A 22,792-nucleotide genomic window follows, 5' to 3' on the forward strand; every position below is an offset into this window, starting at 1 on the left:
CGGGTCGCTTTCACGGCCGACGATGCTCCGGGTGTCCCTGGTGCTTCTCCTGGTTGGACGAGCCATGGCGCAGGTTCCGTTTCTAGGGGCCTGCCCGAACGTCCAGACGATGCCAAGCTTCGAGCTGGAGAGGGTGAGCTCTTCCTCGATTTCTTTCCCGATCGCCTTGACGGTCCTCCCGAGGTTCGGCGCGCTTCGGCGCGCCTCCTCCACGGGCATCGACGAGTCGCGCGACCGGAACTACCGGCGATCTCGTCGGGGCGCGCCCAGAGCGTCGGCCCCGCTGACTTTGGACCTTGTTTCAGTACTTGGGCAAGTGGTACGAGGCCGAGAGATACTTTGCCCTCTTCGAGTTCGGAGGAAAATGCGTGACCGCGAATTACAGCCAAAGCGAGAACGGATCGGTCAAGATCGTCAACGGGCAGATCTCTTCCCTGTGAGTCTCCTTCCGCGACTACTCGGGGCAAATCGCAAGTTCCGCGAGGGATCGTTTGTCTTTCAGGACCGGAATAGCCTCGACCATCGAGGGCATCGGCAGGCCAATCGGCAGGTCGGACGACCCGAAGCTGAGCGTAACCTTCCCTTCCCTCCCGCTGCAGTTCGACGCGCCCTACTGGATTCTCGACACGGACTACGAGCGGTTCGCCGTCGTGTGGAGCTGCACCAACTTCGGAGTCTTTAGGTAAGGATGGCAAGCGTTCGACTCCCTCGATCCGAACGAACGGTCTTTTGCAGCGTGCGGAACGCCTGGATCTTGACGAGGGACCCGAAGCCGCCGATCCCCGTTCTCGAGAAGGCCTACCAAACGATCGACAGGAACAACGTCAGCCGGGCGTACCTGATTCGCACCGACCAGAAGAACTGTCCGGCCGCCGGTTGAGCCCCTCCCGAACTTCCTTCCGACTCGGTCGCATTTCTCCCGTGACCCTCCAATTACCGCGCATTTATTCCTTATTTATTTATTTATTTATTTACTTATTTACTTATTTATTTATGTATTCATTCACCGACCGATTCGTTATTTATTGACTTAATAAAAATCGTAGGCACGCGAGTTTCGAGTCGAGCGGCAAATAAAGTGGCCTAGCGAAAAAACCCATTCCCTTTCCTCGCCCGATGACGACGGAGGACGTCCCTCCGTCGCGAGGCTCCCGGCGCCAATAAATCGCGCGGCCGATCCGCGTCGGAATCTCGATCGCAGCCCTCCGAAGAGGAGGATCCTAATAACAGGGTCCGCCAAACTTGAGCAAACATCCCCGCCCACGGCGCGTCCCGCTCGGCGTCGGCCCGGTGCCCTTCCGACATCGACCCGAGAGCGCCACCCTCGGCCGATATTTCTTTTCCCGGCTCTCGGAAAAGTCGCGTTCCGCGCTAACTCGACGCCTTGTCCCCTTTCGGCCGGCTCCCTTTCTTTCCCTTTCTCGCGGCGCTCCTAGAAACCGCGGGAAACGTACCTCGAGTCCGGCCGCTCCCCTTCCGAGACCTTCCCCGACCGTGGGGGGATGAGATCTGCCCGCGGGGGACGACGAGTCGATGCATTCCGGTTTGCGGGCGCGGCCGGTACCTGCGGCTCGCGATTACGTTAACGGCCCCGTCCCTGAACCTCGATAAGGCGACGCGCGACCAGAGATGAGCAGAGATGAGCAGAAAACACTCTAAAAACGCTCGAAAATGTACCTACTAGTAGTAGATAAGTAGATAAAGTTAAATGGAGCGTCACGAGTGTTCTTCCCTTACCATCAAATGCGAGCAGTGTTGGTACGCGTAGGTAAGCCACCACCGTCAACTGCCGCATGGTATTACCGTCACGGGTACGTGAGCCGCCAACGATGACTGGTAGATGGCACCGCCATCGCGAGTGCGCGATCCCCTACCAGAAATTCGTTGTGCCTCCCTTGGGAGCAAAAAACGGTGAAAGGTAACATACGAAACCAGAGGGCAGCACAGGATGCGATCGCGCCACCCTGCCCGTGAGCAATCTCCCAACTCATTTCTGCACCCGACCCACGCGACCGCCTCCTGTCTTTCCTTCTTTTTCCGCCGCGGTTTTCCTTCCCGGCGATCGGTTCTTTTGAGGGCGACGCGACCCATCCGCGCGCTAAACGAGCGGAAACCTAATTGGAACCCGCCGCGGTCGCGGAACCGTCCGTTGCGTCGACGAAAAGAGTCGGCCGCAACCTCTTCTCCGCATGGGTCCGGAAAGACCTTTGCACGAGTTTCGGGGATTTTCTGTCGACCGCGAACGGGGGCGACCAGAGCTCGTCCCGCAGATTCCAAAACGGTTGGGAAACGCGGATCTCGAGTGGAGAGCCCACGGGGGAGCGGGCAAGCCGAGGGGACGCGGCATCCGCTCTCGGCCGGCTTCGGCCGGCTTCGGCCGGCCTCGGCCGATTCCGGCAGCGGCAGCGGCGGCGACGGCGGTGAGAACGGCGGGCGCAGTGACGGTGCCGCGCGCCGAGCCTGCTCAACCGATGGCGGTCGTCGGCTCGACACAACTGGCCGCAGCGTTCGCGCGACGGGACTTCCGCTTCGACGAAATCTCGGCGTGACGAAGAGCGGGACGTAAGTTTCTCGGGGAGGCGGTCGTTCCAAGGTGCGGATCGGGGAAGGCCTCGATCGAGAGGACGAGCCGAGCGGCCGGGCGTCGACACGTGGAGAAGATGGCCTGGTGGAGGGTCGTTCTGCTGCTCGCGCTGGCCGCGCGGCCCGCCGTTTCCTACTTCAACCTCTTCCTCAGCCAGCCCGAGGTTCGGAAACTCATGGGTGAGTCCGCTTCGTCGTCGTTCGTCCTCGGACTCAGTCGCGAAACCGAATCGGGTTCCGCGCGGTTGGAGGCCGACGCCTCGAGACGCGGGGTCTCCTTCGGGGAGCGCCGACGGAAACCCCCGGACGTTTGGTCCGGGAACGTCGTTCGCGTCCAATTCTCGACCCTCCTAGTAATCCCCGCGAGGTCGGAACCTTCGGGAATCGGGAAGATTCCTCGGGAAACCGGTCGAGAAGAGCGGGGAGGTGTCGACCTTCCTCGTTATTCGGCGTCTAAACAAACTGGGGCCAGCGGCCGGCCGGCCGGCCGGCCGCCCGGGCGGACGGGCCTCCCCGGTTTAACGAGGGCCTCGTTGGAATGGTTTATTGCGCCTCCTCCCCTCCCACCGGCCGAGCGGAGGCGCGAAAGACGCTCCGCTCGGGCGAGCCGAGCGCGCTCCCCAACCGGCACCTACATCGACGAGCGCCCGTTCCCGAGCCCTTCCCGAGCTCTTCCCGAGACGAGAGCCAGAGCATCTCTTGGAGGAACGATTCGAGCGGGGTCTAACGTCCCGATCGTCGGAACGATCGCATGGACGAGAACGCAGGAGATTTCCGGGAGAGAGAAAAGCGTGGGCGGAGAAAAAGTAAAGGAAAGAGGCGGACGCCCAATTTGAGGCCATCCGACCCGCGTCTACCTAGTTTGGGACCGGGAGGCCGAAAGGCACCCTTTTCCCTTCGAGACGCGCGGTTCCCGACAAATGGCCGCCCAAGTGGCGCGAGTCGAGTGTTTGCGAGAGGCCCCTGCCTCGCCCCGGCGGACTTGGAATAATTGAGGCGCCACCACCTGGAAGAGGTTGACGTTTCTCGGGGCAAACCGTAAAACCAGTACGGGCAATTTTTCTTTCCGGAAAACCTCGAGGAAGGACAAATTCAACGAGGCGAGTTCCCGCTCGAGTTCGCCCAAGGACAAAGGAGCGCGACAAAGGCGGAATTTTATCGAGCGGCCAAATGGGCGACCCGATTCGGTCCCCGATTCGGTCCCCGAGGGCCAGGGGAGAGGCGCCGGGTAACGAGATCTCTTCCCTTCCCTCCGGGCGGGGTTTCGTCTTTCCCGCGATCCCGGCCGGCGGGAAGCGCGAATTCAATGTCCCCGCTTCCTTCTGGTCGCTTTGCGGGTCTCGGTCGCGTCCCGAGGTGTCAGGTTTCGTTCCTCGGCCGACTCGATTATTATTTTGACAGCGGGGGACGCCGTCCCCCGCGCGACGCACCCCTGGACGCTCTCCCGGGATCGATCCGCCGGCCAAGGGACGCTCCTCGTCGGCCCGTCGAGTAACGCCGGTCCTCCGCCTCTCGTTCCAGGGTTGCCGGCGGAGCTGTTCTACGTGCGCGAGGGGGTGATCAACGAGTACGCCTTCAAGTTCGTCGTCCCCGTGCCGGCCCAGGTGCACAAGCTGCACTTCACCTGGGAGAACCTCGCCGGGCGCCCGGTAAGTCCGCGGTCGGGCCTCCGTCCCGGATTCCGCGACGGAGAGTCGTCTCAAGCTCGTGGTTTCCCTCGCAGCTGCCTTACACGGTGTCGGTGGACATCGGCGACCCGTCGGCGCTCAGCGGCTCGCTCAACATCTCGCGGACGGGCGACATCCCCGTGGGCGGCTCACAGACCTGGGCCCTGGCCCTCCACTGCGGGCCCTACGACGCCGAGGTCAACCTGGCGCTGCGCGTCAACGTCTCCCTTTCGAGACGCAACACCACCAGCCTCGACTTCCGCCGGAAGAAGATCTGCCTGAAGGAGAAGAGCGGCTACCCGGGGCCCGAGGAGGTCCTGGTCGCGACCTCGGGCTCCGGCGCCGGGGGCCGCGTCTTCTACGCGGCCGTCGGCTGCGCCTGCGCCTTCGTCGCGGCCGTCTGCGTCCTGGTGGCCGCCTACTACGTTCGCGATGGCAAGTCCCGGCGACACCGAGACCCCCTGCAGTGAGTGTCGCGGCCCGCCAGCGCCTCGCCTTTCCTCCGACCCGCCGCTTCTGTCCCCAGGGAGTCCAGGGGTCTGAGCTCGGCCGGCAGCGTGGAGCGCGGCCCGGGGGCCACGGCGGGTCCCGGACCCGGCCAGACCTTCCTGTCCCCGAAGACGCCGCCGCCCGCCTCCGCCGGCGGCTCCACGTCCAGCTACCGAAGGCTCGACGACCGGCCGGCCCGGGAGCTGCACGAGCGCATCCAGGAGATCACCGTTCAGCGGTAAGTCCGAACCCCGGGGAGTCCGGGCCCCGCCGTCTGCCTCGCGCTCCCACTCGGTCGCTTTCAGGTGCAGGGTGCGACTGCTGAGCGTCGAGATGGAGGGCACCTTCGGCAGGGTCTACCGGGGCAGCTACCACGAGGAGGGGACCGCCGTTCCGCGGGATGTGCTCGTCAAGACGGCGGCCGAGCACGCGTCGCAGGCGCAGGTGGGTTTCGCGACGGAATCGCGCGAGGATCCGCCCCGACTGTTCCTTCCGCTCTCCCGCAGGTCGCCCTTCTTCTGAGGGAGGGACTGATGCTCTACGGCTTGAGCCACCAGGCCCTTCTCCCCGTCCTGGGAGTGTCCATCGAGGAGAGGGGGGCACCGTTCCTACTTTACCCTCACACGGGATACAGAAATATGAAGAGGTTCCTCTTGAGATGCAAGCTCAACAGCGAAGGCCCGCCGAGGGCCCTGACCACTCAGGAAGTGGTGGAGATGGCTCTGCAAGCCGCGAAGGGGGTCCAATACCTTCACAGGAAGAGACTGGTTCACCGGGATTTGGCCGCCCGAAATTGCGTGTAAGTACTTCGATCGTGCCTCCCTCCCCGAAGGACGATTGACGAGCGACCCCTTCCTTTAGGGTGGACGACGAGCTCCGGGTTCAAGTCACGGACAACGCCCTGGCCAGGGACTTGTTCCCCCAGGATTATCACTGCCTGGGTGACAACGAGAACCGCCCGATCAAGTGGCTGGCCATCGAGAGCCTGTTGAACAAGAGTTTTACCACGGCGTCCGACGTGGTGAGTGTTCGTCGAAAGCAGTCTCCCTGGCCGGAGCGATTCTGGATTTCTAATGCCTGGATTCCTTCCTCAGTGGGCCTTTGGGGTCTTGTTGTGGGAGCTGACGACGTTGGCCCAGCAGCCTTACGTCGAGGTAGACCCCTTCGAGATGGCGTCCTACCTCAGAGACGGGTACCGGTTGGCGCAGCCCATCAATTGCCCGGACGAGCTTTTCGCCGTCATGGCCTACTGCTGGGCCATGTCTCCGGACGAGAGACCCACCTTCGGCCAGCTGATAGTCTGCTTGCAGGAATTTCACACGCAGCTTACCAGATACGTTTAATAGGAGAAACTCGAGCGAGCGACCCGTCCCGGTCACCGCGGAAGGGCACGGGCGCCGGCGGAGATACGCGACGCCTTTGCGCTATCTTATCTCGCGCAAACGATACGCAAACCATACGCTCTGCCAGTTCTCGGGCCGCTTCGGGTTTGTCGAGTACCAGGACGTTTCTTCTCCTCGTTCAATCAAACGCAATCTGAAGATCTCTCTAGCTTCGCCGAATGCCTCGATGTTGCTCGTGCAAGTCGTTACGGACGATCGTTGTACATATGTAATCGCTTAAGACCGGTTGACCGGTAAAACGTAACGTGTTCCAAACCCCGATCGAACGAACGCCCTGCCAACATTGAAACGCAAAACCGACCTCGTGCGTCCCGATTCTCCGGACGTATAATTGTCTTTTAAACTTGAAACGTTGTGATATCTATCCTTAGGTGCGTCGCTTGTCTCATAAGTTTTCGATGTGCCAATTTTTCTACTTTTGTACATAACACGGATACGAGTAACTACGATACCGACTTACCCTCGCGTAACTTTGTGTACATAGGAAATAAATGTATATTGTATCGAGAGCCGGAACGTGGGGTCAAATTTTGCATCTCCCGTTCTCATTCGTAGTATTAAAAGTGCCATTTCTTGCCGATTAACTACGATGCGATCGAAAGGATTCCGTAAACGTCCTAGGTCCCGTGAAATCATAATGCGCTGACCGCAATCGCTAACCTGCTATTTTTGGTGACCTTTGGAGAACCTCGCCAAGGGGAAAGAGCCAAATCGTGGAGTGTAGAAGATCTCGCGTTCTACGAAATGATTCGTCAAACGATGAAAAGTGCGCTACTCGTGTCCTATAATTCCTTTGGCTGCGAGAGCTGTCCCAGGGAATTAATGGCACCGCGCTCGCGTCTTGTTCGAGATGACAAACGAGTAGCGCGACTCCTTCGAATCGCCCAACGAACCCGATTCGTTATACCCGAAGAATTTAGCTCACGGGACGTGCCCAGCGATGCTCTTTGCGTGCCCCGTTTCGCGCTCCGCCGAGCACGCGGCGGACGCGGAAGAAAGAGCCTGAACTCTGGGCGAATCGAATTTGGAAAATAAATCAGATGCTCCTTTGGAAAAAGATTCGTTTACGGCACAACGAGTTATAAGAACATGGGCAAATAGTTAGGCGGAGCGTCGCCCCGATCCGCTCGCAAAAAAGTGAAGAAAACGCGAGCGCAAGCGAACGATATATGCGCGCGACGTATAGCGGTTAGAGTATCGAGATAAGTTAACTCCGGAGGAAGCGCAGGCGTCGTCCCGAGAGCGTCCCAAAGGCGTCCCGAGGGCCCCTCAAGGATCGTGCACGGTGTGGTAGGAAATCCGGCCGTTGTCGTTGACCCCGGTCGTCGCGGACTTGAACGACGTCTCCTTCCCGTCGGGTCCGACCGAGTGGCTCGAGCTCGAGCTGGTGAAGACCCCGAAACTGTTGCCCGAGGGTGCCGGGACGTCCTCCCCGAATCGGGAGAAAATTCCCGGTTGGACCTGCGCGACAGTCGGGAGCGTTATACCCGTTCGCCCGTCCCGGGTCCCTCTAACGGGGCCGCTACTTACGGGACCGATCGAGGCCTCCTGGAATCCTCCTCGCGGACCGAGGGTGGCGCTCGCCGAGGCGGAATGCGGCCCCGAGGACCCGCCGCCTCCCTGGGAGTTCATCCCCGCTCCGGGGTACTGTCGAGGGTACGGGTAGCCTTGGCCGAGGCGGTTGCTCAGCTCCAAGAACCTGCAAACGAATCGGCCCTCGTTCGGGAGCTTCTTATCGGGACGGGCGCCTTCTCCGAACGACTGGCCGAGAACCAGCCGTGTGGAAAATGGGACCACTTTGCGCACCGATACGCGCCAGCCATTTTTCGACATTCCGGGCAAGAACCTTTACGGCGCGTTTCGTTAACTGCTCGCGACGAAGATTTTACGAGAGAGAAACGACGGCTTACGCTTGCTGCTGAGCCTGAAGCTGGGCCTGAAGAGCTTGGATGTTCGCCAGATACTGCTGCAGGTAACTTTGGAGTTCCAGGTCGAATCCCGCGGGATTGGACTGCGGGAAGTAAGAGTAAGGCCCTCCAAATCCGGGATACCCTTGAAATCCTCCACGGGACCCGAAGGATGGCCCCGCTTGCGGGAAACCTGGTCAAAGTACAGCCAGATAAGGCGCGTGGCCCGTCGTTCGCGAAACGGGCGTCGCGATAGCCGAGCGAGTGCCGAGCGAGTGCCGAGCGACTGCCGACCGACTGCCGACCGACTGGAACCAGCGCCAGACGTACCTGCGGAACTCTGGACTCCGCCGAAGCCTCCGGCCGACGTCGACGCCGACGCCGACGCCCCCCCGGCGCCGGCGAAGCTCTCGTCCCCGGCTGGCTGGGAGCTGGCTGGCTTCGTCTCCTTCGGCTTCTCGGTGGCCGCGACTTCTCGCTTCGCGGCGGCTTGAACCAAGAAAACCGGTCACTCGGCCGCTCTTTGTTTCCGGCAGCGAGTTTAAGGAAACTCCGGTCGAGGGCATTGCCAAGGTCGGGGCCGACGACGCGGTTCGACTCGATAAAGAGGTGGGAGGTGGGAGGTGATTAAGAATGTCGGGTCAAGGTGAACGCGCAACGAGGTCGCGAATGCGTTGACGTAACGCCGTCCCCGGCCCTGAAAGAAAGCGCTTTCCGACGGGAGACGAGTCGGCAGGTTACGCAACGCCTCGCAAAAGCGTGTCGACGCGTCTCGCTCCGAGTACGAGACGAGGGAGGGGCACTTACTTCTCGGCGATCCGGCCGAAGCGAGTTCGGGGGCGGCCAGCGTTCCCACGATCCCCGCGAGGAGGACAAGGGCTCGAGCGCGAGCAAGGGCCATTTTCCGAGATGCCCTCGGTGGCGAAGGGCGAAGGCGATCGAAAAGAGGAAAAGAAATCCTGGATCGCGACGCTCGTTTTCCGACCGTAAGAGCGCGGAAGTTGGCGAGAGAATGACTAATTCGCGCCTCGCAACGTTCATCTTATATAGCACTCGGTATTCGGCGTCCGATCTCGGAGGCTTCGCGCCGCTCTTTTGCCGCCCTCGCCGTCGACTCTTTCCTCGCGGCCGACCGAGGGCGGCTTGCGCCCCTCCGCCCTTGCTCGATCGCTATTAACTATTAACTTTCGACGAACGGCGTTCCTGCGGTTTTCCCCGATCGATCGATGATTTATCGACGACGGGATTGATTTCCTGCCGTCCGTTCGCGTCTCGGGGAGCGCAGGGAAATCTTGGAAAAACATCCCGGTAATCGAACGCTACGTTTTCGTTGACAAACTTTCACCTTCCGAAAGGAAGTACCGTTTAAAATACGAGAAACGCCCGTCCATTCGGCGGATCTCCCGTCAAAAGTTGGCGGCTCGCGCTAACGATCGATGGATCGCTCGATGACGAATCGACAATGATTACGGGGTACGCGCCGATTCGTATCCTGTTACTCCCGATCGCATCGATTTGCATAGGAAAATGTTTTCCCTTGGAGGAACGGGAAGGAACCCGGGAAAACGATTACTCGCGCCTCGCGCGAATCGAGCCGCCTGATTATCGACGAGCTTCGAGGAATTTCCCGGCTCTCGAGCTCTCGGCCTTCGGCTCGGAGGAGACGCGGAGGAGACGCGGAGGAGACGCGGAAAAGACGCGGATGGACCGACGCCACTGGGAATATCCCTGTCGAAGCAGGCCTCGTCTTCCGATGCGCGAGTACCCGGAACTCGAATCTCGAGGGACCCGGGCAGATAAGGCGGAAACGTCCGCCGCTGAGTCAACGCCCGAGAGAAATTGCAACGATCCCTTTCCGTTCTCTCCGCCCTCTGACGAGGAAGACGTTCCGATATCGACTTTTAGGCCGAGCGCGAGAACGAGCGAATAACCGCGCCCTTCGGGAGCCGTGGTAAAAACCGCGCGGCAGCCTCGCGGCGCGTCCGTTGGCCCCCGTGACGAGCGTAAATACGCACCCGATGACGACTCGGCGCGAGCAACCTTGGCCCGGTCTCTTCTTCCCTTCCTCCCCTCGCTCCTCCAGCCGGACGACGTCGGCCGACGTCGGCCGACGTTGGACGACGTCCAGAGATCGAATCTCGCCTGTACGACCGGGAAGGAATGCCGATCTCGAGGTCGCGTCGACCGCTGGAAAATGGGGGGCCGCCCGAACCCGGTATTTCCCGGTATTTCCCGGTATTTCCCGGAGGAAGACGCCTCTCCGAAAGACGGCGAGGCGTCCGGGCGGACGCCGCTCGCATTTCGATAAGGACCTTAAGGCCGGCGAGACTCGATAAAGGACGGAGCCGCGCTCGGCGGGGCTCAGAACGAGCGAGTCATGGAGTGGCAAAGGAGACTCCTCGGGATCTGCGCGTTGGCCTCCATCGCGTGGGCAGGTAAGACCGACTCGTTCGGGCGTTCGTCTTCGCTTCGCTCGATCCCGAGAGGGCGTCCCATCTTTCGCATCCGACGTTTTCTTCAAGACGTACGAGTCCGCTCGAGCGAGGAGGAGGAGAGGCGGTGGAACACGCCTCCGGAGTTGAGGTCCGAGCCCGTCGGAGGATCCTCTCGACTCTCGGCGAGTCTCTCCCTCGCCGTCGACGGGACCGGCCACCCTCCGGGATCTTGGGACCGGATGCCGAGTCGCCAGCGCCCCCGCTGGACCAACTTCGGGCCCGACCGGCCCCGACTGGAGCTCGACCTCGCCGCCGGGGGCTGGCAGAGCCGCGACCCCGAGGTCCGGATCTTCCGACGGGCCGACCGTTCGAGGCGAGCTCGCGCGGCACCGATCGGTCGTTCGTCCGCGACGTGGAAGCGTCGCCTTCCGTTTGCCGCGATCGAGTAGACCGTCGTCTTCGGGGGGAGGGGTCGAGAAAATCGAACGGAAGCGGCCGACGCTCGCGATCTCTTCTTTTCTTCGCGTATTTATTCATTTACTCCTCTTGTGGAAAAATACACGGCTCGCGGTCGCGAAACCGCTATTCCAACGATGGTTACGTAACGCGATCGACGTTTCAATGCATCGATCGTCTTGGCGCTGAACGTTATCTTTGAAAAATGTTTACCAGGTAATCGGGCGCGAGGCTCGCGCACGCACCGAACCGAAATACTGGCTTAACGAGCACGGAATGTAAAGAGAGATTAATACACGATCGTCGGCGGCGTTGTCTTAACGAAAACGCAATATTTTTACGTTATTCTCATTTTTGAAGCTCGACTCGAAACGGTCCAATCTTCTCCTCCCCTTCATCCCTGACTTACCGTCAAACGTTAGATAATACCTGGAGCGAAAACCCGACCGCCGACCGTTCCTTGTCCGAAGGAACTCGTAAACGCGGTAAACGGGCGGCATCCAATGGAGCCGAAACGACCGCGAAGGTGCAAGCCGCGTTTCCGTCCCGATTGACCGCCGTTCTTTCTTACACCTCGACTTCCTTCGGTCTCTTTCCAGTTTTATCGACGTACGGTAATCGGGCCCGCAGTTTTATCGACTCGACGAGGTTTTCAGAGGCGGCCGATCGTTTGGTCCGTTCGCGGGTGGAAACGAATTGGCATTGGCTCGATCCGCCCCGACGCCCTACGGTGCGGGATTAAAAAAGTCCGCAGCGCCGCCCGATCGTGATCGTTGTTATTCCCCCGGGCTGGAACGGCGCCGCGGATCGACCATTTGTGCCGCGGTTCGATTGGCGCGCAGCGGTTTCTTTATATACGCGTCGCGCTCTGCGTACGATCGAGCTCCCTCCCTTCCTTCTTCCCGCTCCGCGAAATGCAGCCGGCCCCCGCCTTTTCCTCTTTCCTTCGATTCGTACATGACACGGACAACTTTTTTACCGGCCGATTCCAAGAATTTCGAAAAGGCGAACGCGCGGCAGTATCCGTAAACGCTTCTCGACTGGATTTCCCGGATTTCCCGGATTTCCCGGATTTCCCGGATTTCCCCTGAAAGATATCGGCGTGAAAATGGATCCGGAACCGTGTTGAACGTTGAACGTGCCCCATAACGGTCGGTCGTAGTTCTTGATTCGAGCGAAACCGGCCAGGTGACGAGCCGTCCATACAATCCCAGGCGCATCCTAGCGTGAAACTCCCGCGGATACCCAACCGAACGCAATTTGCGCCCGTCCGGCGCAATTAACGCAAACTGCACCTTCTTAAACGACACACCGGTCTTTAGCGATCGGCGATTCCGCGAGCGAGGGAGGGCAGCGTCGCCGAGGCGTCTTCGAAGAAGAAACGTTCCGACGAATCTTCGGAATTCATTCGATCGAATCGACGTTCCATGTACGAATTATCTCTGTTTTTCCTCAATCGAGAACTCGTCCGTGGGGGAAGATTCGTAAAGCGTCGATGCAATTTATTCGTTTCAGCGGAAATTACGCGGTACGCGTATTTATCCGTGACGAATCGATCCATTTGCCGTTTTTGCCGATTTTTCCCACACGAAGGCGATCCTCGTCGAGCCGTTTCGTCCTTAATTATCGGTTCGTAACCCGCGTGGAGCTCGAGCTCGTCAAAAACGGAGCACTCGTCCTCGGTCAACGTCGGGCAAGGACTCCGAACCTCGGAGCGACTCGAATTATGCAAAACTGGGAAACCCGGACCCGGAGGCGCGACTCCCATCGCGAGGAAGCACCGTTCCCCCTCGCAAAGTGAACGCGTAAAAGTCCGGGGAAATCCCGAACGGACGTCGACGCCCCAGAGGGAGGGAAGCCGGCCGCCTCGGTGGCGGCGCGCGAAATCGAAAAATTCCCAACCGGGACGAGCGGCGTTCCGCAAAAACGAGGAAGCGCCTCCTCGTCGAATTACGCAAGCGTCCGGGTAATGCACGCGTGCACGATCCGCCGAGTATAAATGAGGAAAGACGAATCGATCCGAAGACAGTCCGTTCCCTGGCCGGTCGCAACCGAGACTCGCGATGCGGAGACTCGGCTTCCTGGGCCTGCTCCTCTCGGCCGCGGCCGTTTCCGGCCTGCCGGCTTCCGATCCCGGTGAGTTCGCCCCCGACCGGCGGTCGACTTTTCTTACCTGCCCGTCTCTCGCTTTGCCGTCGCAGACGCCGTCACAGACGCCGTCCCGCCGAAGGACCCGAGGCCTCCGCCCATGGGCGCCGAGACGCATCACGGCGTCGTCTACCTCGTCAACCTATACGCCGTGAGGAACCGAACCGAGCAGGACCCGGATAACCCTCGAAACGAAACCGCCGACGCGGGCCCCGAGATTCTTGGCAAGTGCCCTTCCGCTGTGTCCCCCACCCCTCCCGATGTCGCCGCCCGAGTGACCCGTCTCTTCGTTTCTTGCGTCCAGGACCCATCGCCACCGTCCTCCTCATAGTCGAGACCGACGAGGACGAGGGGCCCACGGACCTGGACCAGGTCGTTCGAGATTTGAAGAAGGATGGCTTCAAGGTCGAGCGGATCAGCTCCGACGGGGAGACCAAGCTCGTGAGGGTCGACGTCGACGAGACCGAGGAAGACGTCGAGAAGAGGCTGACGAAGCCGCTCGAATCGAACAAGATCCGGAGCAAGAGGACCCTCTGCATGAAATGCTTCAAGGGCGGCGGAGGGTGTGGCGGCGGAGGCTGCGGCGGGGGAGGGGGCGGGGGCGGGGGCGGATACCCCAGCGGAGGTACGTGCGACCGAGTCCGTGTCCACCACTCGGAGTAGCATTCGGTCTCAGATCGAAATGCCCATTTTGTAGGAGGACGAGGAGGAGTGGTAGCGATCCCGATCGCCGTGGTACCGATTACGGTTTCAGGTGGCGGATACGGGCACCCTAGCAAGAGCTACCACCCGAGCGGAGGCGGCGGTCGGTGTAACACTTGCGGAGGGTAGGTTTCGAACGGAACGCGTCCGTCCGACCCGGACGATTCGTAACGAACGTTTCCTTCGCTTTTCCAGAGGCGGAGGCGGCGGCGGAGGCGGAGGATACGGCCACTCTTACTCCCAAGCGTCCGCGTCCGCGCAGTCGTCCAGCTGGTAAATATCGGTGGCCGACTTTTCCGCTTCCCTCGAGCTACTCTGACGGCGCGTGCTCGTCCTTTTCAGGGGAAAATGAACCGCCCCGTGGATCCGGGGGCGCACGGTTCCGACGACGATTCCGAAGAAAATACAGTCGAGCGAACTCGAAAAAGTACGAAACGCCTTTCTTTTCGTCCCCGCCCGATCCCACCCGCGAGGACGAGTTTCCTCCCTGCCGACGCGACCTCTCGATCGACGTTTCGGGAACGACGGAGACCTCCGCGAGAAAGGAGGACGTCTGCTTCCCTCCGGCTCCGGCCTTTCGAAGATTCTTCCCACAGCGCGCGAGGAAGTCGCAAAGGGCGCGCAAGAGGAAGGAACCGGTTCGTCGAGACTCGCGAGCGTTTTTCGTCCGGAACCGGACCCGGTGCCATCTCGCGGCCCGTTTCCGATCGATCGAGGAACGATCCGGGCGCGAGTCTCGATCGGACGGCCGCGTGCGCACAAATCGACCTTCCTCGCCTCGCTCGCTCGCCTCGGCCGCAGCGGGATAAAATCGAAAGTGACGCAATTTCGAGAACCGGCGCGACCTTTCGCTCGGAAGACGCGGCCGGGCCAAGGTGACTCCTCGCCTGGGGACCGCCGTCGACGACGTCGTCCTTGGGACGACGTCCGGAGACCTAACGGTAGCGCCCGCGCTCGTTAACCGACGCTCGACCGACGCTCGACCGCGGCAACGATACCGACGTTGGCTAGGAAAGGCATCCGAGGAGGCCCGTAAACTCCTTTACGATCGTTCCGCGAAATGCCGACCGGAAGGACTCCGGAGTCTCGGGCCGACGGTCTCGATTCGATCCTTTCTTACGTCGAGATCGAAGCTCGACGCCTCGATCGGGGAACCCACCCGGAAGCGGTCGTTTGCAGGCCGCCGCGATTAACCGGGGTGAAGCGTTCCCATAAATCCTCCTCGAGCGGCCGCGTTTCCTTGACCCTCGAAAGCCTTTCGAAAACACGCGACGCGCGGAAACGGACATCGAAAGCTCCGGCAGGCCAAGAAAAACTTCTTGAATAACGGCGACGACCGACCTTTCCCAAGAATCGTAAGTACGCCCTAATTGCCTTCGATTGCCCGACCGCGGTTTAAACCGCGATGATATTTCAACGCCCCGGTCGTTAAACGATCAGGAAACGTTTTTCTCCAGAATCCCGTCCTTGGCCGACGAGGACCGAACGAGCGAACCGCTCGACGATCGTTCCCTCGCGGATGGCCGACTTCGATCTGCCCTGGACCCGTTGGTTACGTTTTACAATTGCCGCCAGAAACCTTAACCGCCCTTGGCGAAGGACTCCTCCGCGATCGAGGCCAAATTTAGTTACCAAAACGGGGAATCCTCGCGACTCTTACGATCGAGTCCGTGCCAGGAACCAATTAACGTAGCAAAGAGGCTCGATTAATTCTCTGCCTCCTCCGCAGCCTCCGAGGAAGACTTAACCGGGACATGCGACCGAAACCGGAACCCAAAACCAAAGAAATACTATTTTCTGGTCTCGACACCGATACCGCAAACCGGATTTCGTAACGTTAAAAAGGCGAAACTGCAGAACCGGATTTGCATTAGAGAGTCTTCTGGTGATTTAACTCGCGGCGTAACCGCGCGGACCCGATTCCACCAAAAGTTCTGCCCCCGTTCCTTTCTTCGAGAACTCATTCTCCCGACTCGAAACGGTAGCCGGGACCGGTCTCCGTTTCCGCCGTTTCCGCCGGTCCGCGGGCCGCTCCATTTTTGCATCGCGCGTGCCTCTGAAAACCACGAGGGCTCCCGTTTTTGCTCGGATATTAACGGAATGGAACCCCTCGGGGCCCGAGGCCTCGTTCAGCGATAGGGTAGGGGCCCGTAGATATAAAGGTGGGAGCCCCTTGCTCCAGGGGCCCAGTACCGTTCAAAGATGCAACCTGCCGGGATGCTGCGACCGACGGGGACCGCGATCCTCCTACCTTGCGTGCTTTTTATCGGTTATGCCTGTGAGTAAGAGGAATCTCGACCGAGTCCGAGCGATTTGAAAGCGTCGAATGCACGCCGGGCCCTTCGCGAGTGTGCCCCGGGTTGAAACGACGACAAACTCTTCCCATTTCGGTCGAGTCGATCGATTCGGAGATCGAGTCAAACGCGTCGGTTCTACGAGAACCGTGAGTCAGAACGCGCATCCGTCTCCGATGACTCCCGAGGACGAGTGACGTTAACTTATCGAATATGCCGATGGTGGAATCTTTAACTCCGACCCGACCCAGAAGGCGGAGAAAAAACGTCCCCGTGATTAATCGTTTCGCATTCTCAGGTGCAGGCCCGCTGCAGGTGTTGCCAAGTATCCCGGGTTACGTCCCTGTCTATATTCGACACGGCGACCAACCCCTAGAGGAAATCAACCCTGACCTCGCCGAAGCGTTCCACGAAAGGTCATCGCTTCCACAGGTTTGTCGATCGGTCGACGCTCCTTCCGTTTACGTCGCCCCGTCGGTTCGCCCACGACGGGTACGAAATTTCATGATTCGACGCGATTGCACAGGTCACTCGGAAGGATCGATTCGAAGATGTTCCTGGCCAGATTTATTCGAAGGAAGAGGAGCACGCATCCAAGACCGCCGATCACCCCGCGGACGTTCGCCATCGTCAAGCGGAGCACGATGAACGTTCGGAAGGCAGTTTAGAGGACGGAGCGATTCCGGTACTGATAGTGCCCGTCGGCCTTCGAATCGGAGCCGGCAACGAAAACGTTCAGGTGACTCTCGTTTACCGCGATCCTACTCGAAACGCGGACGATTTTCCTCAAACTTTCGAAAACTCGTGGTCTTCTCGAGCCTTGACCGAGCCTTGACTCGAGTTTCAAGAGCGACCGCGAGTCCGTCGAAAAGTTGACGAGGTCGACGCGAGGTCGACGCGAGGTCGACGCGAGGTCGACGCGAGGTCGACGCGAGGCGACGGCAAAGGACGAGAAAAAATAACGAAAGACGTCGCCGCGTTTGGTCCAGGTGAACGAGATGCCGAGGGCGGAACGGGAACTGCTGGAGAGACTGGCCGCGGAAATGGAGCGCTCGGAAACGAGGCCTAACGAGCTCGGTTCTAGCTCTAATTATCCGGAACTGCCGGCGAGCGTCGAACGAGGTCACGGTGGCGCCAGAGGTTTCCCCGGCTCGATTCTCGAGGAACCGGTTCCCGCTCGCGAGTCGCCGGCCCTAAGCCCTCCGGGGCCCCGGTTCCGCGCGATGGCGCGCAGGTCGGTCAGCCAGAGGGACGTCGTCCTTAAGAACGGCACCGAGGACCGCGCTCCCCGCGATCCGGTCACCGCCAGCCCCGCCAGCCCCGCCAGGAGCGCCCGCTTGGAAATGGACGACTGCGACCCACCGCCGCCCCCCCCGCCGCCCGCGCGACGATCTCCTCCTCCGCCCCCTCCGCCCCCGCGAGCGGCTCCGCCGCCCCCACCGGACTGCGATTATCCCTGAGTATCTCGCCCCCGTATCTTGAAATTCGGCTCAAAAATTTCGCGCCCTATGAACGAGTTTCCCGTAGCTCCTCTTCGTCGTCCGTCGTTGACCGATTCGGAAATTCCCCACTTGACTCGGCGAAATCCATCGATGTTTCCCTATCGTGCAGACAAAAATGAACGGACGCTCCAATTGATGTTTATTGCCGAGTTAGAAGGAAATCGTTCTAGTGAGAATATATTAATTTAACTCGTTACAACCCTTGGAAAAGCCCAAGAATCGTGCAATTTATGGACCGATGTCAGGACACGTATACCGAACAGGAGGACATCGAAGGAGACATTGAACGCGATCGTTTGGATCTTTAGACGGCGCTATACCGCTTAGAGTTTAGAAAAGCTTTAAAACGATTCCGATCGAAATTCATTAAATACCTTTGTCGAGCGGACCGGAGATTACCAAGCCAAGGAACGTGGACTCTTCGTCGTCCGAATAAAAAGTTGGAATTTAATGAAGAACGTGTTTCTAAGTTTAACCCTTTAAACTCCGCGAGTTACGGAACAAATAACGAATACTACGTGGCGGAGCTAATGCAGCACCAAGGGTTGACCGGGTGGACCAGGTTGACATCGAAGAAAATGAAAGGAAATGCCATGTTTTCGCCGCTCCGATATTCCCCATTCTCCGAGCTCCACGGACCACCACGGAGCGTCGCCGTCGAATTCGATGTTTGGGTTTGTTTACCCGCTGTCGTCTAACGACTTTGCCCCAAAACCAGCCGAGACTTTTCCACGCTTGGCGTGGACCTGCCTTCCCCTTTAAAGTCCATGCTCGCTGCTGGAAACAGCGGTAAACTGTGTGGAATGGTTTCGATACGTGGCCGCTAGGCGACGGCGACATAACCCAACATAACCCGGGGCATGGCCACTCTACAACCTCCTGTCTGCTCCTGTCTGTACTGGTCTGTACCGAGAGGCGCGTACGAATTCGCTTTTTAATGAGAATTCATCGTTTGGATCCAGTACGATCAAATTGTTCTTACAAATTTATCGTAAGATTCTATGACGGACGAAAACGTATATAGGCATGCATGACAGGCAACAGTTCGGTTAATGGAAGTTCGTTACCGTCCGATAACCTAAAAAAGAAAGGGGAAAGGATCGATATAAACTAGGAGTGCGATTTTACTCACGATGCTTAAGATTTTGAAAAAACGAAATCTGCTATTCGATGGTTTTAGAATGATGAGCGACTGTAAGACTTTAGTCGCTAATTCGGAAGAGGTGAATATCGTATGTAGATTTGTCGTCACGCGTAATGTCTTTTGCTTGACAATGTGTAACGTTGTAGTCATCAAAAACGTACCCAAAGAGAATATTTTCTGGAATTCAACCAACTGGCAACGTACATCTAGGAAATTACTTGGGAGTGATTCGAGACTGGGTTCGCATGCAAGACGCTAAAGAAGACGTTCTACTAAGTATCGTTGACTTACACGCGATCTCCTTGCCACAGGTGGGCAAGGATTTTTACAAAGACAAGTAGGCAAACTAAATGTACCAGAAAGCTAACTTTACCCTGTCCTATAGTTGTGTCGATTCCTTATGCTGAACTCCTGCCAAAATTATTGCTAAGATTTTTTTTTTGTCACTAGGATCCTAAGGAATTAAGGAAGAACATTTATAATCTGATGGCTACGTTATTAGCTTGCGGTATCGATCATGAGAAAACCATTTTATTTCAACAATCTGGCGTTCTGGCGCATACGGGATTATGTTGGGTTCTCGGCTGTTTTACGACGATGCCTAGACTTGCGCACCTACCACAATTTAAAGAAAAGAGCCAGAAAGTTAAAGACGTGCCTTTAGGTATATACATATACCCGGTATTACAAGCTGCTGATATTTTGCTGTATAGGTAACTGTGCGTGTAATTATTTCTGTACAAAGTATTAGCATAGCTACAAGTGATGAAATTATGAACATTTTAGAGCGACGCATGTCCCTGTTGGACAGGATCAAGTACAACATTTACAGTTGGCCCAACAATTAGCACAAGTTTTTAATACGCGATATGGAGAGACCTTTCCTATACCTCATTCTGTAATAAATAGTAAGTAATAACATTGATACATGGTATTGTGAATTCGCATACGTAAAATAGTAATTAATGGTCCTGGGAGGACATGAAGTATAATATACAATGCAGTTATTTATGGCATTGTCAATTTTGTATGATTTTCATGCAGCGACAATTTATATTTTAGACAATAACTTCAGGATTAGATCGTTACGAGACCCATCGAAAAAAATGTCAAAGTCAAGCAATGATCCCAAAGGTGTATTGTCATTGATAGATGAACCAAAAGTAATCGTAAACAAACTTAAAAAAGCTATTACTGATTTTACGTCACAAGTGACTTACAATCCCCAGGAAAGACCAGGTGTTGCAAATTTGATTTTGTTGCATTCGGCATTGAGCGGAAAAACTCCTGATGAAATCTGTTATGAAGCTCGTGATCTGGATACTGGAAAGTACGTTTCATAATATGTAAAATATTTAAGTTATGCTCCATTAATTGTATATTAACATCTATTATGAATCTACCAAGAAGTATTTATTATGCTTCTACTTTTAAACCTACTGGTATCATTATTTTTTGTTACACTCTCATAGGTACAAGTTGGTACTAGCAGCCGAAGTTGTTGATAGACTACGTCCTATTCGAGAAAGAATAATGGAACTGACGAATGAACCACAGTATTTAGATGATGTTTTAAAAAAAGGCACCGAACGTGCGATAGAAATTGCTGAAGAATGTTGGTTAGATGTAAAAAAGAAAATTGGTTTCAACAGTGACAACGTAACTTCGTATGGGAATCAAGTGAGAAAAGAAGCAAATAGATCATAATGTACTTATCGTAAATAGCGATATAAATTCATTAAGATACATAATTTACATCCATAATAAATTTATTTAAGACACTTCAAACGAGCTGTCCAATTATTTTGTTTAATGTCAAATTATGATCCTTGCTTTAAGTCGATTACGAGCTTCCCTCGCAAGTGACCGCGTGCAATTCGTTCATAAGCCTTGGGTAGATCTTTGAAAGCGTATACTTCCATGACCACGGGTTTTACCTGTTACAGCAGCGATATAAATTTCACTGAATTATAAAAAATACATAATGGTATTGCTCTTACGTGAAAAGTATAACATCTCACCTTGCCACTCTCTACTAGAGTTTGAAGCATATTGAGTCCTGTCCTGGAGGGTACAAAGAATCCCCACTTCACGGAACCAATTTTCTGTGGCTCATATATGTTGTATTTGAGTATATCAACAATATTCTTTATGCCACCACCGAATAATCCGTACTTATCGATATTTTTTAACATTGGTGAGTTTAATGTTATGTAGGTAGAATGTGGATAGCCTTTGACTTTTATTAGATCTGGCCCTTGATTGGCACAATCAAGAATGATGTCATATCTGGGACCAGTAGTAACATTCGACGTTATTTTTTTATGGATAAAATGCCTACACTATTTAATTCTCCTCTATATTTGCACATTAATGAAATAATAACATTTCTTTAAAATATTAATAAGTATAATTAATTAAATACATGTATATACTGACGGTCCTTCCGACTTTATCAACTGGTCAGCACCGTCACATTTATAATCGATAATGATGTCGGCACCCATCTTTTCCAAAAGAGTGATTGCGTCGCTGCTACATGTTGTAACAACCTGAATGCACGTTAGAGCATAGAACGTGCTGTATGAAGGTATTTTATACTTTGCTTTAATTTGCTTACATGCATGTTCCAAGCTTTTAGAAGTTGAATAGCTTGAGTTCCCACCCCACCAGAACCACCAAGAAGCAAAACTCTTTTGTTTCGATATGCAGCTAGATTGATTTTATAACATAAACCACCGGTCAACCACAATGCAGACCATGCCGTAAGGCCTGCGTACAAGATACTGGCACCTTCCAGATATGACACATTTTCAGGACGACGATTTATCTAACGAAAGTTGCATCTTAGAATTTCGTTCACACATTTATTTAAGTTTTAAATGAAAGGTCTAAAGCATCATTTTACCAAATCACTATCAACGACGACGCATTCCGAGTGACAACCCTGTTGATGTACAGGAATAACTCCCCATACTTGGTCACCTTGTTCCAACCTATTTCCAACACCGTGACCTTTCGAGAGTACAATCCCAGTAAAGTCTCTGCCCATTGTTAATGGAAACTCGATTTCCGAGCTAGTAATACTGGCACCGGTAAGAATACCTGTTGCCTTCCGCATTACGTTCAATACCTTAGAGCCATATCCTTCTGTAAAGATTTTGCTTCTGTACTCACGCCATTTGAAAATTGAGAAAGTACAAATTGAAACAATGATATCGTACTGGACATAGCCACATCAATGGGATTGACGCTACATGCTTCCACCTTAATGAGAATGTCATTTGGCTTAGTTAAAGTCGGCAGATTTACATAAGATAATCTCAAATCATTGGTTCCGCCGTACGAATGAATTTGCCATGTTTGCATCCTCTTATCCAGGAGTTCTTTATATTCAATTGCAGTTTGTCCTAGATTCCGGTAATGTACTAATAATGAAGTCAGGCCAGAGTAAGACGTAATTACTCTTGTTGTGTTTAAACTGACCCTCATTGTGAACAACAATACAACTAGATTGGATTAAAAGTATTACAAAGCAATTGGCTTAAAGTGATAAGTAACTCTTCTCAGATCGGAAGAAATAAGAAATATTGTCTTTCCTTATCAGAGATGAGTTGGGAGATTGCTCACGGGCAGGATCGTGCGATCACATCCTGTGCTGCCCTCTGGTTTCGTACGTTAGCTTTCACCGTTTTTTGCCCCCAAGGGCGGCGCAACGAATTTCTGGTAGGAGCACGCGCACTCGCGATGGCGGTACCATCTACCATTCGAGCGTTTCTCGATCATTTTCACGCATTTTCAGAGTGTTTTCGAGTGATATCGAGTGATATTCTAGTGTCTTCGATCATTATCGAGCGTTTTTTGACCGTTTCGAGTGTTTTCGAGCGTTTTTAGACCGTTTTCGAGCGTTTTCAAGCGTTATCGAGCGTTTTTCGACAGTTTTTGAACGTTTTCGCACGTTTTTCAAATGTTTCCGAGCCTTATCGCAGGCTGTACAGTGCCGTTGAGTGTTGTTAAGTGCAGTAGAGTTCCGTAGAGTCCCGTAGAGTCCCGTAGAGTCCC

At 55.8% G+C, this 22,792-nt stretch overlaps 7 protein-coding genes across 8 annotated transcripts; 5 read left to right on the forward strand and 2 right to left on the reverse strand.

The window, feature by feature from the left end:
• Positions 1-9: 9 nt before the first annotated feature.
• LOC105703057 (apolipoprotein D) lies at positions 10-1,691 on the forward strand. The gene is made up of 4 exons (XM_012431145.1): positions 10-133; positions 306-436; positions 503-682; positions 736-1,691. Exons 1-4 carry the CDS (start codon positions 23-25, stop codon positions 878-880), a joined length of 567 nt encoding a protein of 188 aa, XP_012286568.1. The 5' UTR covers positions 10-22; the 3' UTR covers positions 881-1,691.
• A 226-nt stretch (positions 1,692-1,917) lies between these two features.
• Positions 1,918-6,651, forward strand: LOC105703064 (tyrosine-protein kinase Dnt). The gene is made up of 8 exons (XM_012431153.2): positions 1,918-2,763; positions 4,105-4,232; positions 4,307-4,716; positions 4,777-4,977; positions 5,045-5,183; positions 5,246-5,538; positions 5,601-5,760; positions 5,834-6,651. The coding sequence occupies exons 1-8, from the start codon at positions 2,661-2,663 to the stop codon at positions 6,080-6,082; spliced, it is 1,683 nt and encodes a 560-aa protein (XP_012286576.1). The 5' UTR covers positions 1,918-2,660; the 3' UTR covers positions 6,083-6,651.
• Positions 6,652-7,185: 534 nt separating this feature from the next.
• On the reverse strand, positions 7,186-9,084 carry LOC105703065. Its single transcript, XM_012431154.2, has 5 exons — positions 8,857-9,084; positions 8,380-8,538; positions 8,053-8,242; positions 7,673-7,841; positions 7,186-7,603 (listed from the first exon to the last, which is right to left on the reverse strand). The coding sequence occupies exons 1-5, from the start codon at positions 8,948-8,950 to the stop codon at positions 7,412-7,414; spliced, it is 804 nt and encodes a 267-aa protein (XP_012286577.1). The 5' UTR covers positions 8,951-9,084; the 3' UTR covers positions 7,186-7,411.
• A 3,838-nt stretch (positions 9,085-12,922) lies between these two features.
• On the forward strand, positions 12,923-14,225 carry LOC105703066 (ATP-dependent RNA helicase ded1). Its single transcript, XM_012431155.2, has 6 exons — positions 12,923-13,076; positions 13,142-13,312; positions 13,393-13,713; positions 13,786-13,915; positions 13,986-14,063; positions 14,133-14,225. Exons 1-6 carry the CDS (start codon positions 13,004-13,006, stop codon positions 14,140-14,142), a joined length of 783 nt encoding a protein of 260 aa, XP_012286578.1. The 5' UTR covers positions 12,923-13,003; the 3' UTR covers positions 14,143-14,225.
• An 86-nt stretch (positions 14,226-14,311) lies between these two features.
• Positions 14,312-18,037, forward strand: LOC105703074 (serine/arginine repetitive matrix protein 1). The gene is made up of 4 exons (XM_012431167.2): positions 14,312-16,068; positions 16,383-16,516; positions 16,611-16,823; positions 17,074-18,037. The coding sequence occupies exons 1-4, from the start codon at positions 15,993-15,995 to the stop codon at positions 17,542-17,544; spliced, it is 894 nt and encodes a 297-aa protein (XP_012286590.1). The 5' UTR covers positions 14,312-15,992; the 3' UTR covers positions 17,545-18,037.
• Positions 18,038-18,119: 82 nt separating this feature from the next.
• LOC105703073 (tryptophan--tRNA ligase, mitochondrial) lies at positions 18,120-20,518 on the forward strand. The gene is made up of 6 exons (XM_012431166.2): positions 18,120-18,809; positions 18,877-19,041; positions 19,181-19,443; positions 19,517-19,638; positions 19,793-20,060; positions 20,203-20,518. Exons 1-6 carry the CDS (start codon positions 18,720-18,722, stop codon positions 20,435-20,437), a joined length of 1,143 nt encoding a protein of 380 aa, XP_012286589.1. The 5' UTR covers positions 18,120-18,719; the 3' UTR covers positions 20,438-20,518.
• LOC105703072 (reticulon-4-interacting protein 1 homolog, mitochondrial) lies at positions 20,440-22,377 on the reverse strand. Of its 2 annotated transcripts, none has more exons than XM_023431750.1 (6): positions 21,955-22,071; positions 21,639-21,863; positions 21,351-21,560; positions 21,170-21,282; positions 20,752-21,019; positions 20,440-20,667 (listed from the first exon to the last, which is right to left on the reverse strand). In XM_023431750.1, exons 1-6 carry the CDS (start codon positions 22,012-22,014, stop codon positions 20,551-20,553), a joined length of 993 nt encoding a protein of 330 aa, XP_023287518.1. In that variant the 5' UTR covers positions 22,015-22,071; the 3' UTR covers positions 20,440-20,550. The 2 variants fall into 2 exon arrangements, with proteins under 2 accessions (XP_023287518.1, XP_012286588.1); XM_012431165.2 differs by having other exon boundaries at positions 20,482-20,667; positions 21,639-21,880; positions 21,955-22,377.
• Positions 22,378-22,792: the final 415 nt, after the last annotated feature.

Source organism: Orussus abietinus, unplaced genomic scaffold (genome assembly GCF_000612105.2).
Source record: "Orussus abietinus isolate OABI.00-Male unplaced genomic scaffold, Oabi_2.0 scaffold65, whole genome shotgun sequence".
In the NCBI taxonomy this organism is placed as follows: Eukaryota; Metazoa; Arthropoda; class Insecta; order Hymenoptera; family Orussidae; genus Orussus; species Orussus abietinus.